Here is a 16,545-nt window from a genome sequence, read left to right on the forward strand (position 1 = left end):
TCTGATAGTTCTGATCAAATTTATGCCCAATGTCTTCCAATGCTGCCATGGATTTAGCTATGGTAAGATCCTCTGGTTGATAAAACTGGAATTTTTTGAGTGACCTGGGCACCTTATTCCACCTTGGCTTGTGAACATCATCAGTTGCTTGATTCCTTCAAGCCTTTGATCAGCCAGGTATGTTTCTGAAGATGCTCAGAGCTGGGAGACCATTAAGAAGTCCCTCCAGGACTAACTCTGGTAACTGCAGTATCTGGAGGTCACTGTCTGGTACCCTCTCTGGTTCCTCAGAGAAGGAACCACAGTAGCCATATCTCAGAGGCCCAACTTCCCAATAGAGTACATAACTCACAAAAAGCTTTTTTTATTGGTGGTACTGGGGTTTGAACTTAGGATCTTATGCTTCCTAGGCAGGTGCTCTTCCAGTCCTCTCACCATGAAGCAGAAAAGCTGGCCTTGGCCTTTATTCCTAGAGGTAAAGGGCCATTCACTTCCATGGCTCTGTCTCTAGGACATACACTTTTCCTGACACCCAAAGTCACCCAGAAGAAACATGACACCCTCCTAGAATAGGTGTCAGAGGCATAGGTGGAAGCCCAGCCCCGTGTGTGCAGGCCTAGAGCCACCCGTCTACGTCAATTCCAGTCATCATCATGAAGTGCCTTGTAGTGCAAGTGTCCTGAGAGACTAGTGCTTAGAGTTGATTCATCGTTGTGCTACCACATCTGATATCTGGGATTTATTTTAAAGGGATGCCAGGTACATGTTTTCTCTCATACATGGAAGATAGATTCAAAAGATAAACATATACACACAAAAACCAAACATGATCATATACAAACTTATATGTATAACATGTTTGTAATAGTAGAACTACACTATGAGACTTGGGAATGGAGGAAACAGAAAAGATAATGATAGAGCATCAACAATATTGTAATACATAACATCTGTGAAGGCAGAAATATAATAATATGTATTGAAAGCTGTTGAAAAATGGGGGATGGGAGGGAAGGGGTAAGGGAGAGTAATGGAAGGGGTTGAAAAGACCAAAGTAAAGTATACTCACAGTGAGGATATATTGAGAAACCCCTTTAAACATTAACTTAGAAATTAATAATGAAAGATAGAACTGTAAAATAGGTATAGTGTAGGAGGGTACTTGTGGGAGGAAGGAGGGTGAATGAAAGAGATTAAGGTGAGGGAATATGGTTAATGGATTTCATATACTTATATGAAATAGAACAATGAAAATTCTTGCAATTGCTTTAAGAGAGGCAGGGAGGGGGTGAGGGAAACAGTGGGGCGATCTAACCAATGTACAATGAATATATCCTAACAAAAAAGGGGGGCTGCTGGAAGAGTGGTCAAATGGTAGAGCACTTACCTGACAAGCATGAGGCCTTGAGTTCAAACCCCAGTACTGCCAATAAAGGGGGATCCCAGGGTACATGTCTATTGCAAATGAGAGTGGGCATTAGGAAGGAAAATGCATACTGGTTGGAAGGCACCTCTTTCTGCTGCCCTGAAGATTTGTCATGGCTTTGCAAATAGAACACCCTAATTTGAAAGTCTCATCTATTAGGTTTGTAAAGACTAAATATAAGGTAGCAAAGATGATTTGCAAACTCATGGTTTGAGCTGGTCTATTGTCGGGGCAGAAGGTGAATTTCAGGATAACTCTGAGGCTGAAGAAGGACAGTACTGCACTGTGGGGGTCCTTCAACTAAAGCACTATATTAACATTATTTTAGGACTTTCCTGGACCACTTGACCTTCATCTCTTAGGGCCTATATGTTAAAGTAGGTCTTTGCCAGTGGCAAATGGCCTGATTTTATCTGAGCCCTATCACTGACTTGATTTTGCTTATTCCCTTAGGGTTCCTGGAGCAGGGTCTGGGTCACCCCGGAACAATGTGCTTGGAGGGTCTTCGCTGGCCAAAGGGATGACTACCACCATGCACCCCAGCAGTGGAAGTCTGAGCAGTTCAGCTACTGCTACCAGACCAACCCTTCCACATACCACTCCACAGGCCCATGCCCAGCACCCAACAGCCTCCCCACCAACAGGCAACTGCCTTCGGCACACAGCTCAGACAGCAGCCAGCCAGGCTCGGGGCAGCATCCCAACAGGTATGGATGAAGACTACCAGAGCCTCACTCTACTAGGAATTAACAAGGGGGACTTTTGGGACACAAATTATGAGACACATTTTAGCTCTGCTGTCTAGCAAGCCATGGTGGGGAGAATTGGATTTATTTGTCATAATTTCCAAGAAGTGCATGTGCCTTATCATGTTACTTTATCCTGACAGCTAAAATGATGTCGCCAATGTATTTGCACATTTCACTGTGGCAAGAGAACTGCATGGACCCATAAGATTAGTGCTAGTGCCTCTGGATGCCTGCCCCAGAGAAATGGCTATGGTCTGGCCACAGAGGCCTTCACTTGGCCAAATCAAGGTTTTCCCACTAGGCAGCACCTCACAGGGCAGAGCTTGTAATGTGCTGAAGCACTTTGAGCATGGAGGGAATGATGGTCATTGACTTCTTCCCCTTTAGAGACTTTATCAATCCATAGGCTGACAGAACTTAAGGAAAAACCAGTTTTGCTCTCATGATAGTATGAGATGAAAAGAAATCATGGGGTGATTTGAAAGGCACCTGAAGATCTTTCTTGGAACCTTAGCATCAAGTTATAACAAGTACTGAAGATTGACTGGCAGGTTGCTCCTGGGAACTCATACAACAGGACCTTCCAAAACCACAGAGTCAGCGACACTGCCACTGTGCAGTGAAAGCAATCCAGGGAGGGAGGGTGTAACCCAGAATTTCTCTAACCACCCTATCCTCTTAGAAATCATCTTTTTCTCCAAATCCAGTTTAAAGAGCAAAAAGAGTATGTGATCTTTGGGGCAATAAAATGAAGTAATTTCTTTTTGACTAGCCAGACAGATGATGGCCAATTAGAAGTGCTTCAAGAAGCAATATTCTTAGTGTGAAAATTCAAGACAATACTAAGCATAACAGAGCTTCCTCCTGCATCACAGCTGTTGGGACAAAATGGTTGGGGAATATCATGGTCTCATCCACTGTGGGACTTGAAACTGAGGAAGGCAACCTGCCTTGGATGAATTCAGGCAGGAAGGATTGGTGAGTCCTTTCAGGAAAGCCTGAATTTGACATGGACCACTTTGAAAGCTTTGTAGTCTAGTCGATGGCAGTCAACTTGCCTGCCAACTACATATGATGCTGGCCCTTTCCTTAGGCTCTCACCAACTGACCAGCTGTCAAAGATACAATGCCAGACTGGAAGCAGGAGGTCTGAGGGTGCTGGTAGAGGCAGAGTCTGTGTGGGGTACCTGGGGAAGGAGGCTGGGAAGCAGAAAAGGCTGTTCCCAGAATGAGCAGCAACATAACATAGGCAGGGGAACAACAAAGGGCACGTTTGAGGCAAGAGGAGAAAAATAGTCTAAGGAACAAAAGTGATAGAAGAGATGTGTCTCTAACTAGATGCCAATACTGTGGTCCTTCCTTCTCCACACTTGGCTCTTAGTGGTTATAAGTACCATAGTCAGCAAGTAGGGCCTCAGCTTCCCCTTCTGTAAAATGGGAGTGTATATGCATGGTGCTCACCTCCCAGGATGGTAGGTGAGGACTGTCTAGTGGCAATACACTGCCACTATTTTGTCAGAGAACAGATTCCTATTCTTGAAAAAGAAATGGAATTTCCTACCAAGGTTCTAAGGGGGGCCCTCTGAGGGATTTGAAGCCAGGGTAACAACACTAAACCACAACCAACATGGCCCATCATAGCACCCCCTTGCTCTTCTGGGGCAGCTTGTACCAAGTCAAGAGCCAGCTAGAGAGGGTGAGAAATAGCGGGGGACTTGCCCAGCAAGGGGTGCAGCATGGGCACAGGGAGGCAGAGTAGTTATAACTTGGAGAGAGGCTGTGTGGATGTGCTCAGGGAGACTGAGAAACCAAGTCCAGTGACCAGGCTCTGGGACTGGTTAACTGGGAAAGTGATAACAACAGGCCCAGCCTAGAAGATATCAAAGGGGAGCTATTTTATGGCAGATGATTAACCAGGTTTGGAAATGGGACTGTGAAAGATGTGGTGAGTGTTGGGTGCCCCACATTAGGAATCCTGCTAATCTCCACACATACACACAAGATAAAGGAAACCCTGTGTATCTAGCCTGTCCTGTAGGTAAGGAAGAGGCATATGGTCCAACTCTGGGGATAGATGCTTTTTCACATGCTTCCATTCAGAAGAGAAAACACAGGGTGCTGTGTGGATGTCTTTTAGGGGTAAAAGAAGTGACGAAAACATTCAGCTTTTCAGAGGTACAGGGTGGAGGTCTAGCATTATCAGTGGGTGCAGGTTAGGCTTCTGGTGAATTTCAGAGTGGTATTCATGACCAGAAGAGGTGGAATTGGCACCAGAGAAACCTCACAGGTGATCTGGACACTGCCCTGGATGCTCAACAAAGCAAGAGATCCTATAAGTGCCCATTAGTCTTTTATAAATATCTTTTTTTTTTTTGGTGGTACCTGGGGTTTGAACTCAGGGCTTCACTCTTGCTAGGTAGGCACTGCTTGAGCCACTCTACCAGCCCTTTTTTTGTATTGGGTATTTTTGAGATAGGGTCAGACAGTCTATTTATCCCAGCTGGCTTTGAACCAGCTGCTCCTATCTCTGCCTCCTAACATTACAGGAATGAGTCACTGGCATTTGGCTCATAAATATCTTTTTGGCTCAAATTATCCAAGAATACAGTCTGTGTTTTTTGCAACCCTTTCCTGTGGAACCATGCAGACATGGTTTTCTCTATACCACAAGTGGTCTGCAAGTGGATTATCTGGTCCTGGACTACTTTTCCCAACCCTTTACCTTCTTCTGGTCAGCCACACTTAGGCTATGGTTTAAATTGATCTGCTGGTGTCCCTGGATATACTCCAGTTACAGATGTAGCTGTTGTGAGGGACAAGTGACCTGGTGATCAGCTGAGTTTCCATACTTGTCAGAAGCATGCCAAGATGCTGACCTCCTTGGCTCCCAAGACACCAGGCAAAATCAGGAGTAGAAAATGGCCTAGGCCAGGTTCCTTTTGGTTATAAGCATCTCATCAGTCAGCCCAGCCTGCCATATAGGTGTGTTTCACTCAACACCAAGATATGGAAAGCTGAGCAATCCTGCTCCTTCTGGTGAGTGAAGATGTTAGAACAGTGGCCTTGAGTCATCTATGCAAAAGAGCCAACATAATGACTTTTCCATGCCAAGCCTTGCTAGAAACCCACCCAATTCAGAAAGAAAGTGGAGCTCTGCCAGTCATTTCTCTTCCATGCAATAATAAGCAGAACCAAAAGAAATTGGCATGGCTCAGGGTGGCACAACATTGTGTCATTTGTCACCATAGTAACCACTATAGTTGACAATCATTTTCTTCCAATAGTTTAATTTTACATGCATGGACAGTGAGGCAAAAGATGGTTAACCAGCTTCCATAGCACTCCCAACCCAATGCTTATTCCCACGCTCTTGCTGTCTCAGCCAGGTTAAAGAATGGCTCCTATAAGGCATATCAGTAAATTAAATGCCACTCAGTTCCCACAGCATTTTTCACTTCATTCTTCATTTAGAGGGAGAAACACTGATGGCAGTACAAGTAATAGATTGTTTGCTACAGCAATTGCCCATTTCAGCAGACCCCAGCCCTGAGTTGGGAGGCATTTCAACAATATTCTCATCTTGAGCCAAAGGCAGGCAGTTTGACAAAGGCTTAATTGCATTGGCCATAGCATCCAATATGAATTGTTCTACTTGATTAATGCAATTCCCTTTTCCAAGGACACAGCATCCTCTGCAAATTGCCTGTGTTCCGTCTAGTCTCATGTCATTGCTTAGCAGGGACAAGAGCTCCATACAACCACTTATTCATTATCAAAAAAAAAAGACATCCAAGAAAGAGCTAGATATAGGCATGGCACTTTGCAAGGGTCTGGAAATACAGAGAAAACCAGACATACCCATTTCTGCCCTAGTTAGAGAAAAGAACAAGAAACAAATTCCTGCAATAAAGTTTGAAAAGACTCCTGTATAGGTGGAGGCATAGGTGGGATATTCATGCACTTCAGAAAGCATGAGGAGAGATAATTCATTCAAATGAGGGAGGGAAGTAGGGTAGGGGATGGGGAAGGTGTGTGAAAACTTTTCAAAAGAAGGTAATAATGTCTGGATTTCTAAAGAACAAATTGAACTATCTGGGCTGACAAATCAGGAAAGGCATTCTAGGCAGAAGAATCAACAAGGGCAAAGGCATACTAATACTAGTACAAAATAAGACCACAGTTCCTATTCTGGGTAACTTCACTTAGTTTGACGGTACTGGAAGAGATGTGGTGGGGGGCAGGGGCGTGGATGACACTTTGTCTACAGAGACAAACTTTACTTTAAATCTGAGGGATGGGTAAAACTCAGCATGCAGTGCTTGGTGGCAGGGTGAGGGGAATGTCCAGGCAGAGTGAAGACATGCAAAGAACCCTGCAGCCAGCAGAAGCCTAGTCCATTTGAAAAGTGACAGAAGGTCATTTTGGAAGAACCAAAAAAGGCTACAGTGAGGTAAGAAGGCAAGCAGGGGCAAGTTATGACTGTCCTTTCAGACCATGTCAAAGAATTTAAGGTTTCATCCTAGGGGAAGTAGGGAACATTAAAATGTTTTAAATTATTATAATAGATAGATACAATCAGAATTTTGTATTTGAAAGATGAAGCAGACTCTCCCTATGGCCAAGCTGAAGTCATGAGTACAGGATTAACCCTCCTACCTGAAACAACTAGAAAAACAAACAAATATATAAAACTGCAGTTTTTGAGAAACTAAACATTAGACAACCAAGAAGAGTGATTTCTGAGGAAAGTGCAAAATGGGACACAGGGGGTGTGGCCAGGTGGAACCTAGCAGGGTACAGCAGAGATGGCTGCAGTTTGCAGGGCATAGAACCAGAGAGAGGAAGGAGCTGATCAGAAAGCTCTCTATGGATGACAAGCATTCTCTTCCATTAGTTTAATTTTACATGCAGGGAATGCACAGGATGGTTAACCAGCTGAGAACTAATCAGCATATGCATGTGAGCAAAATACCCAAAGCCAGGAAAAGAAAGAATTAGTGCTAACAGCACCCAGAATACACACAGACTGGAAATAACTACTGTTCCCACCAGCTATACTGGAAGAAATTCCAAATCCCTAGGACATTGAATAGTCAACACAGAAGGATTTGACCTTGGTTCGTTGACTGAGTACAGCTCTAAGTCCACGTAAACAAATCTTAAAAGCAAGACTCAAAAGGCTCAAACTGATTCCAATTAATTTAACTGTGTTCCAGAACAAAGCTCAAGAATATTTATAGAAATACAAAATTATCTATCTCTTAACAACATGAAAAACACAATGTTATGTAAGAAAAAAAATGGCTAGGCATGCAAAGGAGCAGAAAGAGATGAACCACAAAGAAAATATCAACCAGTCAATCAAAACTCATCCCAAACTGAAATAAACATTAAAATTCACAATTTTTTTATAGTACCTGGATGTGAATTAAGGGCTTTGTGCTTGCTAGGCAGGCTCTCTACCACTTAAGCCATACTATCAACCCTTTTTATCTGGTTATTTTGGAGATAGGGTCTTGCTTTTTGTTCAGTCTGGCCTACCATGACCCTCTTATTTTATGCTTCCTGCATAGCTAGGATGACAGGCATGTACCACCATGCCCAGCTTTTTTCTGTTGAAATGGAGGTCTTTGAATTTATTTTGTCCTGGGTTGGCCTAGAAACTTGATCCTCCTAACATCAGCCTCTCAAGAAGCTAGAATTACAGGCATGAGTCACCTGCACCTGGCTAGAATTCTCAATTTTAAAGACACTAAAGCAGTATTATAACTGCATTCCATATATTCATAAAGTTAGGAAGAAGTCTGAAATAGGATTCAATAGAAAGGAAAATGAAGAGCACTGGAAAAAATAACTAAAGAAGCTTATTTTTCTTATTGTTTAAGTATCTTTAAGATATGATGAACCTTTTAAACAAAAGTCAAAACTATGCAGTGTAGATATAAAAGTAAAATGTGTAATAAAAGCACAAAGGGTGGGTGGGGAGAGAAGGTAGTGTGCATAACATTGTGAGGTTCTTATGCTGCATGTGAAGAGCTACAGAATTGGAATTGCTGGTAAGTTAAAGATGTAAGCACCTGCTCAATACGGAAACAGAGTTACAGCAAAGAACCTAACAGGGGATATGGGATCCAAGATGATGACTAGGTACGGAAGCAGATGGCCTGAGCTCCATGACTCCAAAACATCCCTGAGACATTGGAGCTACATTTGGTGAAAATAAAGCACCAACCAGAAATAACCTTGGACACCCTGAACCCCTAGACCATGGAAAGCCTCCCTACAACACGATACACTGAGAAAACTTGAGAGCTGCCACTGCTGGCTCCAAACCTGCCTGGGAGACATTTGACAGACCAAACAGGTGAGTACCATGCATCATGCAGAATTCCCCCAGCCAGTCCCAGGGATAAACCAGCAAAGACCCTGGGCAGACTGACCCCGCCCCAAAAAAACCTGAGTAACAAAACAGCGAACCATAATCTAGCACAACAGCAGAGGGGAGCGGGAGTGCTGAAAGTGCACCAGAGAAAGGGGGAGGGTCAAGAGCTAATCTCAGTGTGATCTGTCAGAAAACAAACACTGGAAAGGCAGGAAGGCCCAGAGCGGGCAGATGATAAGCCACTCCCCAAAGCAGGGCAGGTAATGGATCACAGAGCTCATCTTCTGAGCCAGTGAGCAGCCCCCAAAGTCAAACTTCCCCACAAAATTGAAAAACAAACAGCAAACCGTCATTACACAGAGCGGGGGGGCTGCCGGAATACTGACCATGCCCCAGAGAAAGGGGGCGGGGCAAAGAAATAAGCCCCCAGACTGCAAATCCCAGTAAACAAGCACAGCAAAAAGCCAGCTCCAAAGCAGGGCAACTAGAGCTCATCTCCTGAGCCTGAGGGCAGCACTCAAACTTGAACTGCCACACCTCGCTGGGGGAGGAGCTGACCAAGCAGCTGCAGCTGAAGGGTAACACAGCTATCAGCTGAGAAAATCAATGTCTCTGACCAGCCTGCATGATTTGGCAAAGCTACCTCACCTCACAATTTCAATTTAACTGGTAGACAGAAGAACAAAGTACTACTCACAAGCCAATCACCTGGTGAGACCACATCAGAGCTTCTGCTTATATGCCAATACCAGCACTGGATGCTGGAGGAGTAACTCCAGAACTTAAACTAACACTGAAATGCTGTTGTTCCTGAACCTGGTGTTTTTCTTTTTTTTTTTTTTTAATTTGTAAAATTTTGTTTGTTTGTTTTAGGGGTTTTTTTGTTGTTTATTTGTTTGCTTGTTCATTTTTTCCTGTTGATTTGGGGTTTTTTGTTTATTTGTTTTGTTATTGTGGGTTTTCTATTTTTATTTCTATTACTATTTTTTTCTTTCTATACTATTAACTTTTTTGCATGAAGGTATCTACTTTTATTTCTCAGTGTCACACAGTATTTAAGAATTTAATCACATTTTCTTGCTATCATAGAACTTTTTATGAACTAGGTTCTATAATAGTAAAGAAAAATGACTAGACTTTCAGATCCCTAAAATTCAGTTCCTCTAAATTTCAGCACTTTCAGTTTTTGCAAATACCTCATTAAAAATAGTCATGTCATTTAGAATTGCCAGATGCTCTTAATCTGTATATAACTGCAATTTTTATTATTACCGTAGTTTATCACTTGAAAAGATCCCTTTTAAAGATAAGTTAAAATGGAAGTCTTAAATACAAATATATACAGGATTTAAATCACAACAGAAATTATTTGCTAGGTACTTACTGCAAAATTATATTCACAAGCCAACAATATAATTACCTTTTAACTATACCAGGTATGTATCCATCAGTACCTTGTAGACATTCATATATGTTTCAGGTAATTTAAAATGTATACATGTTTGTACATATACAGGGTGTGTAGGGACTTGCATGTGTTTGTGTTTAATTTTATTCAGAAACATAAAAGCAAACATAACTGGTCCTCTAAGTGGCCAAGTTTTGTAGCTGTGCTTATAAAACATGAGATTTATTATCTTTAAAATGACATTTTGGGATCATTTGAATTTTGCCCATGATTTTTACTTTTAGTTCATATTGAGAAGCAATAGTTGATTGAATGACTTTATAGGACACTATCAACTTTACCATCATCATGTTCTCATCCCTTCTCTCACCCCTTCACTCTCCCTCCTCCTCCTGTGCTAAAATCCATTGCTGTCCTCCCCAACAACTTGTTCTGCCCCTTCTCATCCACACTGTCCACCACCCCTTACCTTTGCCTCGCATTCTTCCCCAACCTGTCACCAGACTACCCTCCCTCCTACACACTTGTGACCTGCTGACCAACCTACTAAACCAATGTTATACACCACAAACCCCGGCAATCCCTAACACAAGCACCATCTACCACAACAACAGAAACACACCCAAACATACACAAGGACTACGAAAACCAGCAGCCCCCACACTGCTTCCCCCACTTACCCACCCCACTTTGGATAGGGGAGTGCCACCCTATCCAATTCCCCAAATTTCTATAGCTAGCCTTACAAATATTAACTCCCCAACTCCCACTGCTTATAGATATTACCACCAAGGGCTCTCCTATATAACATATAAACTACTAGATGGGTATCAAACCTGTGAACTTGTTATCACTAAATTACACACATAACAGGGACAGAAATAGCAAATGAACCTAGTTAAAAACCCAAGACAGCCACAAAACACAAATTAAATAAAGAGAAAGAAAAAAGGAGACTAAAACCAACTAACCTATCAAGAACATAGTTGCACAGTGCCAAGTAGAGTGAGGGGAAGAAGAAAAAGGAATGGAAACCACTCTCCCCCCAAAAATAATTTAATACAGGATTCAGAGGGAAATGAAGAAAACAGATACCCAATTCCAGACTCCAACAAAACAAATATAAATGACACCAAGGAACCTGGCAATGCCCATAAAAACACCCACAAAGAAGAAATCCTGCAAGTAATCACTGAGAATTTCATGGAGATAATACTAGACATGGTTAACCGAAATGTACAAGATGTACTCAAGAAATTTCAAGACACCAAAATGAAAAAAAATAAAAGAACTAATACAGATGTGTAACTCAAAAAAAAAAAAAAAGAAATTTCAAGACACCAAAAATAAAGAATACAAGAAGACACAGAAACAAATGAATGAACTCATAGGAGCCCTAAGTAAACACCAATGAGAAACAGAGAACACTATAGAGAGATAAATGAATTACAGTTGAAAATATTAAAGAGGAAGTGATCCATGATATGGAAAACCTCAGAAAAAAGAATGAAACAGAGACCTAAAAGCATATATAAATGCCAACACAGTGGTTGTGGGAGACTTTAACACCCCATTATCATCAATAGATAGGTCATCCAAACAAAAATATCAATAAAGAAATCCAAGATCTAAAATATGCAGTAGATCAAATGGACCTAGTTGATGTCTACAGAACATTTCATCCAACCTCTACACAATATACATTCTTCTCAGCAGCCCATGGAACCTTCTCCAAAATAGATCATATCCTAGGGCACAAAGCAAGTCTCAGCAAATATAAGAAAATAGAAATTATACTGTGCATACTATCTGATCACAATGCAGTAAAAGTAGAACTAAACAACAAAAGTAAAGACAAAAAACATGCAAACAGCTGGAAACTAAATAACTCATTACTTAATGAAGAATGGATCATCGATGAAATAAAAGAGGAAATTAAAAAGTTCCTGGAAGTCAATGAAAATGAAAACACAACCTACTGGAACCTATGGGACACAGCTAAGGCAGTCCTGAGAGGAAAGTTTATACCCATGAGTGCATATATTAAAAAGACTGAAAGATCCCTAATCAATGACCTAATGATACAACTCAAACTCCTAGAAAAACAAGAACAAGCAAATCCCAAAACAAATAGAAGGAGAGAAATAATAAAAATAAGAGCTGAAATCAACGAAATAGAAACCAAAAACACCATACAAAGAATTAATGAAACAAAAAGTTGGTTCTTTGAAAAAATAAACAAGATCAACAGACCTCTGGCAAACCTGACTAAAATGAGGAGAGAAAAAACCCAAATTAGTAGAATCAGGAATGCAAAAAGGGAGATAACAACAAACACCATGGAATTCCAGGAAATCATCAGAGACTACTTTGAGAACCTATATTCAAATAAATTTGAAAATCTTAAAGAAATGGACAGATTTCTAGATACATATGATCATCCAAAACTGAACCAAGAGGAAATTAATCACCTGAATAGACCTATAACACAAAATGAAATTGAAGCAGCAATCAAGAGTCTCCCCAAAAAGAAAAGTCCAGGACCTGATGGATTCTCTGCTGAATTCTATCAGACCTTTAAAGAAGAACTGATACAAACCTTCCTTAAACTGTTCCATGAAATAGAAAGGGAAGGAAAACTGCCAAACACATTTTATGAAGCCAGTATTATACTTATCCCCAAATCAGTCAAGTACACCTCCAAAAAGGAGAACTATAGGCCAATCTCCTTAATGAACATTGACGCAAAAATCCTCAACAAAATAATGGCAAACCAAATTCAACAACACGTCAAAAAGATTATTCACCATGACCAAGTAGGCTTCATCCCAGGGATGCAGGGGTGGTTCAACATAAGAAAATCAATAAATGTAATAAGCCTCATTAACAGAAGCAAAGACAAAACCCACTTGATCATCTCAATAGGTGCAGAAAAAGCCTTTGATAAGATCCAACATCATTTCATGATAAAAGCTCTAAGAAAACTAGGAATAGAAGGAAAGTTCCTCAACATTATAAAAGCTGTATATGACAAACCTACAGCCAGCATTATACTTAACGGAGAAAAACTGAAACCATTCCCTCTAAAATCAGGAACCAGACAAGGATGCCCACTATCTCCACTCCTATTCAACATAGTACTGGAATTCCTAGCCAGAGCAATTAGGCAAGAAGAAGGAATAAAAGGAATACAAATAGGTAAAGAAACTGTCAAAATATCCCTATTTGCAGACGACATGATCCTATACCTTAAAGACCCAAAAAACTCTACTCAGAAGCTTCTAGACATCATCAATAGCTATAGCAAGGTAGCAGGATATAAAATCAACATAGAAAAATATTAGCATTTCTATACACTAACAATGAGCAAACGGAAAAAGAATGTATGAAAACAATTCCATTTACAATAGCCTCAAAAAAAATCACATACCTAGGTGTAAACCTAACAAAGGATGTGAAAGACCTCTACAAGGAAAACTATACACTTCTGAAGAAAGAGATTGAGAAAGACTAGAGAAAGTGGAGAGATCTCCCATCCTCATGGATTGGTAGAATCAACATAGTAAAAATGTCTATACTCCCCAAAGTAATCTACATGTTTAATGCAATTCCATCAAAATTCCAATGACATTCATTAAAGAGATTGAAAAATCTACTGTGAAATTTATATGGTAACACAAGAGGCCACGAATAGCCAAGGCAATACTCAGTCAAAAGAACAATGCAGGAGGTATCACGATACCTGACTTCAAACTACATTACAAAGCAATAACAATAAAAACAGCATGGTACTGGCACAAAAACAGACATGAAGACCAGTGGAACAGAATAGAGGACCCAGATATGAAGCCACACAACTATAACCAACTTGCCTTGACAAAGGAGCTAAAAATATACAATGGAGAAATAGCAGCCTCTTCAACAAAAACTGCTGGGAAAACTGGTTAGCAGTCTGCAAAAAACTGAAACTAGATCCATGTATATCACCCTATACCAATATTAACTCAAAATGGATCAAGTATCTTAATATCAGACCACAAACTCTAAAGTTGATACAGGAAAGAGTAGGAAATACTCTGGAATTAGTAGGTATAGGTAAGAACTTTCTCAGCGAAACCCCAGCAGCACAGCAACTAAGAGATAGCATAGATAAATGGGACTTCATAAAACTAAAAAGCTTCTGTTCATCAAAAGAAATGGTCTCTAAACTGAAGAGAACACCCACAGAGTGGGAGAAAATATTTGCCAACTATACATCAGACAAAGGACTGATAACTAGAATATATAGGGAACTTAAAAAACTAAATTCTCCCAAAACTAATGAACCAATAAAGAAATGGGCAAGTGAACTAAACAGAACTTTCTCAAAAGAAGAAATTCAAATGGCCAAAAAACACATGAAAAAATGCTCACCATCTCTAGCAATAAAGGAAATGCAAATTAAAACCACGCTTAGATTCCACTCACCCCTGTTAGAATAGCCATCATTAGCAACACCACCACCAACAGGTGTTGGCGAGGATGCGGGGAAAAAGGAACCCTCTTACACTGTTGGTGGGAATGTAAACTAGTACAACCACTCTGGAAAAAAATTTGGAGGCTACTTAAAAAGCTGGACATCGATCTACCATTTGATCCAGCAATACCACTCTTGGGGATATACCCAAAAGACTGTGACACAGGTGACTCCAGAGGCACCTGCACACCCATGTTTATTGCAGCACTATTCACAATAGCCAAGTTATGGAAACAGCCATGATGCCCCACCACTGACAAGTGGATTAAGAAAATGTGGTATCTATACACAATGGAATTTTATGCAGCCATGAAGAAGAATGAAATGTTATCATTCACTGGTAAATGGATGGAATTGGAGAACATCATTCTGAGTGAGGTTAGCCTGGCCCATAAGACCAAAAATCGTATGTTCTCCCTCATATGTGGACATTATATGAAGGGCAAACACAACAAGGGGATTGGACTTTGAGCACATGATAAAAGCGAGAGCACACAAGGGAGAGGTGAGGATAGGTAAGACACCTAAAAAATTAGCTAGAATTTTTTGCCCCCAATGCAGAGAAACTAAAGCAGATACCTTAAAAGCAACTGAGGCCAAAAGGAGAAGGGGAACAGGAACTAGAGAAAAGATTATATCAAAAAGAATTAACCTAGAAGGTAACACACACGCACAGGAAATTAATGTGAGTCAACTCCCTGTATGGCTATCCTTATCTCAACCAGCAAAAACCCTTGTTCCTTCCTATTATTGCTTATACTCTCTCTACAACAAAATTAGAGATAAGGGCAAAATAGTTTCTGCTGGGTATTGAGGGGGTGGGGGGTAGAGGGAGGGGGCGGAGTGGGTGGTAAGGGAGGGGGTGGGTGCACGGGGGAGATATGACCCAAGCCTTGTATGCACATATGAATAAAAAAAGAAAAAAAAATTTTGGGCTGGGGGCCTAGCTCAAGTGGTAGAATACTTGCCTAGCAAGCATAAGAGGCTGAATCAAACCCCAGTACTGCCAAAACAAACAAATAAACAAACAAAAATGCTAAAAAAAAAAATGAAACAGGAATAAAAACCACAGTGGAAGTCCACTCCAGCAGACTAGAACAAGCAGAAGACAAAATCTCAGAACTTGAAGATAAAATGGAAATTAAAGGAAAAACTGAGAACTATTACTCAAACAACTCAAGATGTGGGAAAAGAATATGCAAAAACTCACCAATTTTATCAAAAGACCAAACCTAAGAACCATGGGCATTGAAGAAGAAGAGATGCAAGCATAGGAATTCCTAATATATTCTACAAAATAATAACAGAAAAGTTCCCAAATCTAGAGAATGTTATGCTCATTCAAGTACGGGAAGCCTCCAGGATGCCAAACACACTTGACCAAAATAGAATTTTCCCACAACATATTATCATTAAAACAACAAGCACAGAGAGTAGGGAAAGAATATTGAAGGCTGTAAGAGAGAAAAAACGACATATAAAGGTAAACACATCAAAATCACAGCAGATTTCTCAACAGAAACTTTAAAAGCAAGAAGGGCGTGGAGTGAAGTATTCTGGGCACTGAATGAAAATAACTTCAACCCTAGGATACTCTACCCAGCAAAACTATCATTCAAAATAGAAGGAGCAATAAAAGTCTTCCACAATAAGCAGACTGTAAAATGATATATGACCACCAAACCACCATTACAAAAGATTCTCCAGGGAATTCTGTACAAAGAAAATAAAAGCAAACAAAACCACAAGAGGACAGGCAATATAAAATCACAGAAGAAAAGACAAAGAATCGGAGACTAATATTGATTCAGCTGCATACAATCAAACCCATAAACAACAAAAACAACTAAATGACAGGAATCACCACATACCTATCAATATTAACACTGAATGTCAATGGACTCAACCTCCCCATCAAAAGACACCGTTTCGCAAACTGGATTAAAAAGGAAGATCTGACAATCGGTTGTTTACAGGAGACACATCTCATTGACAGAAACAAGCACGGGCTTAGGTTGAAAGGCTGGAAGAAGATTTGCCAAGCCAGTGGCCCCCGAAAACAGG

The 16,545-nt window shown here is 40.7% G+C and overlaps 1 protein-coding gene across 5 annotated transcripts in view; it reads left to right on the forward strand.

The window, feature by feature from the left end:
• Sh3rf3 (SH3 domain containing ring finger 3) overlaps nucleotides 1-16,545 on the forward strand; it is a 385,180-nt gene that overhangs the window by 322,408 nt on the left and 46,227 nt on the right. For all 5 annotated transcript variants that reach the window (XM_074050559.1, XM_074050561.1, XM_074050560.1 and 2 more), the window contains one exon: nucleotides 1,880-2,133. In XM_074050559.1, the coding sequence (XP_073906660.1) occupies nucleotides 1,880-2,133 (254 nt within the window). The remainder of the gene's footprint in view (nucleotides 1-1,879; nucleotides 2,134-16,545) is intronic.

The sequence above is a fragment of the Castor canadensis genome, chromosome 12 (genome assembly GCF_047511655.1).
Source record: "Castor canadensis chromosome 12, mCasCan1.hap1v2, whole genome shotgun sequence".
Lineage (NCBI taxonomy): Eukaryota > Metazoa > Chordata > Mammalia > Rodentia > Castoridae > Castor > Castor canadensis.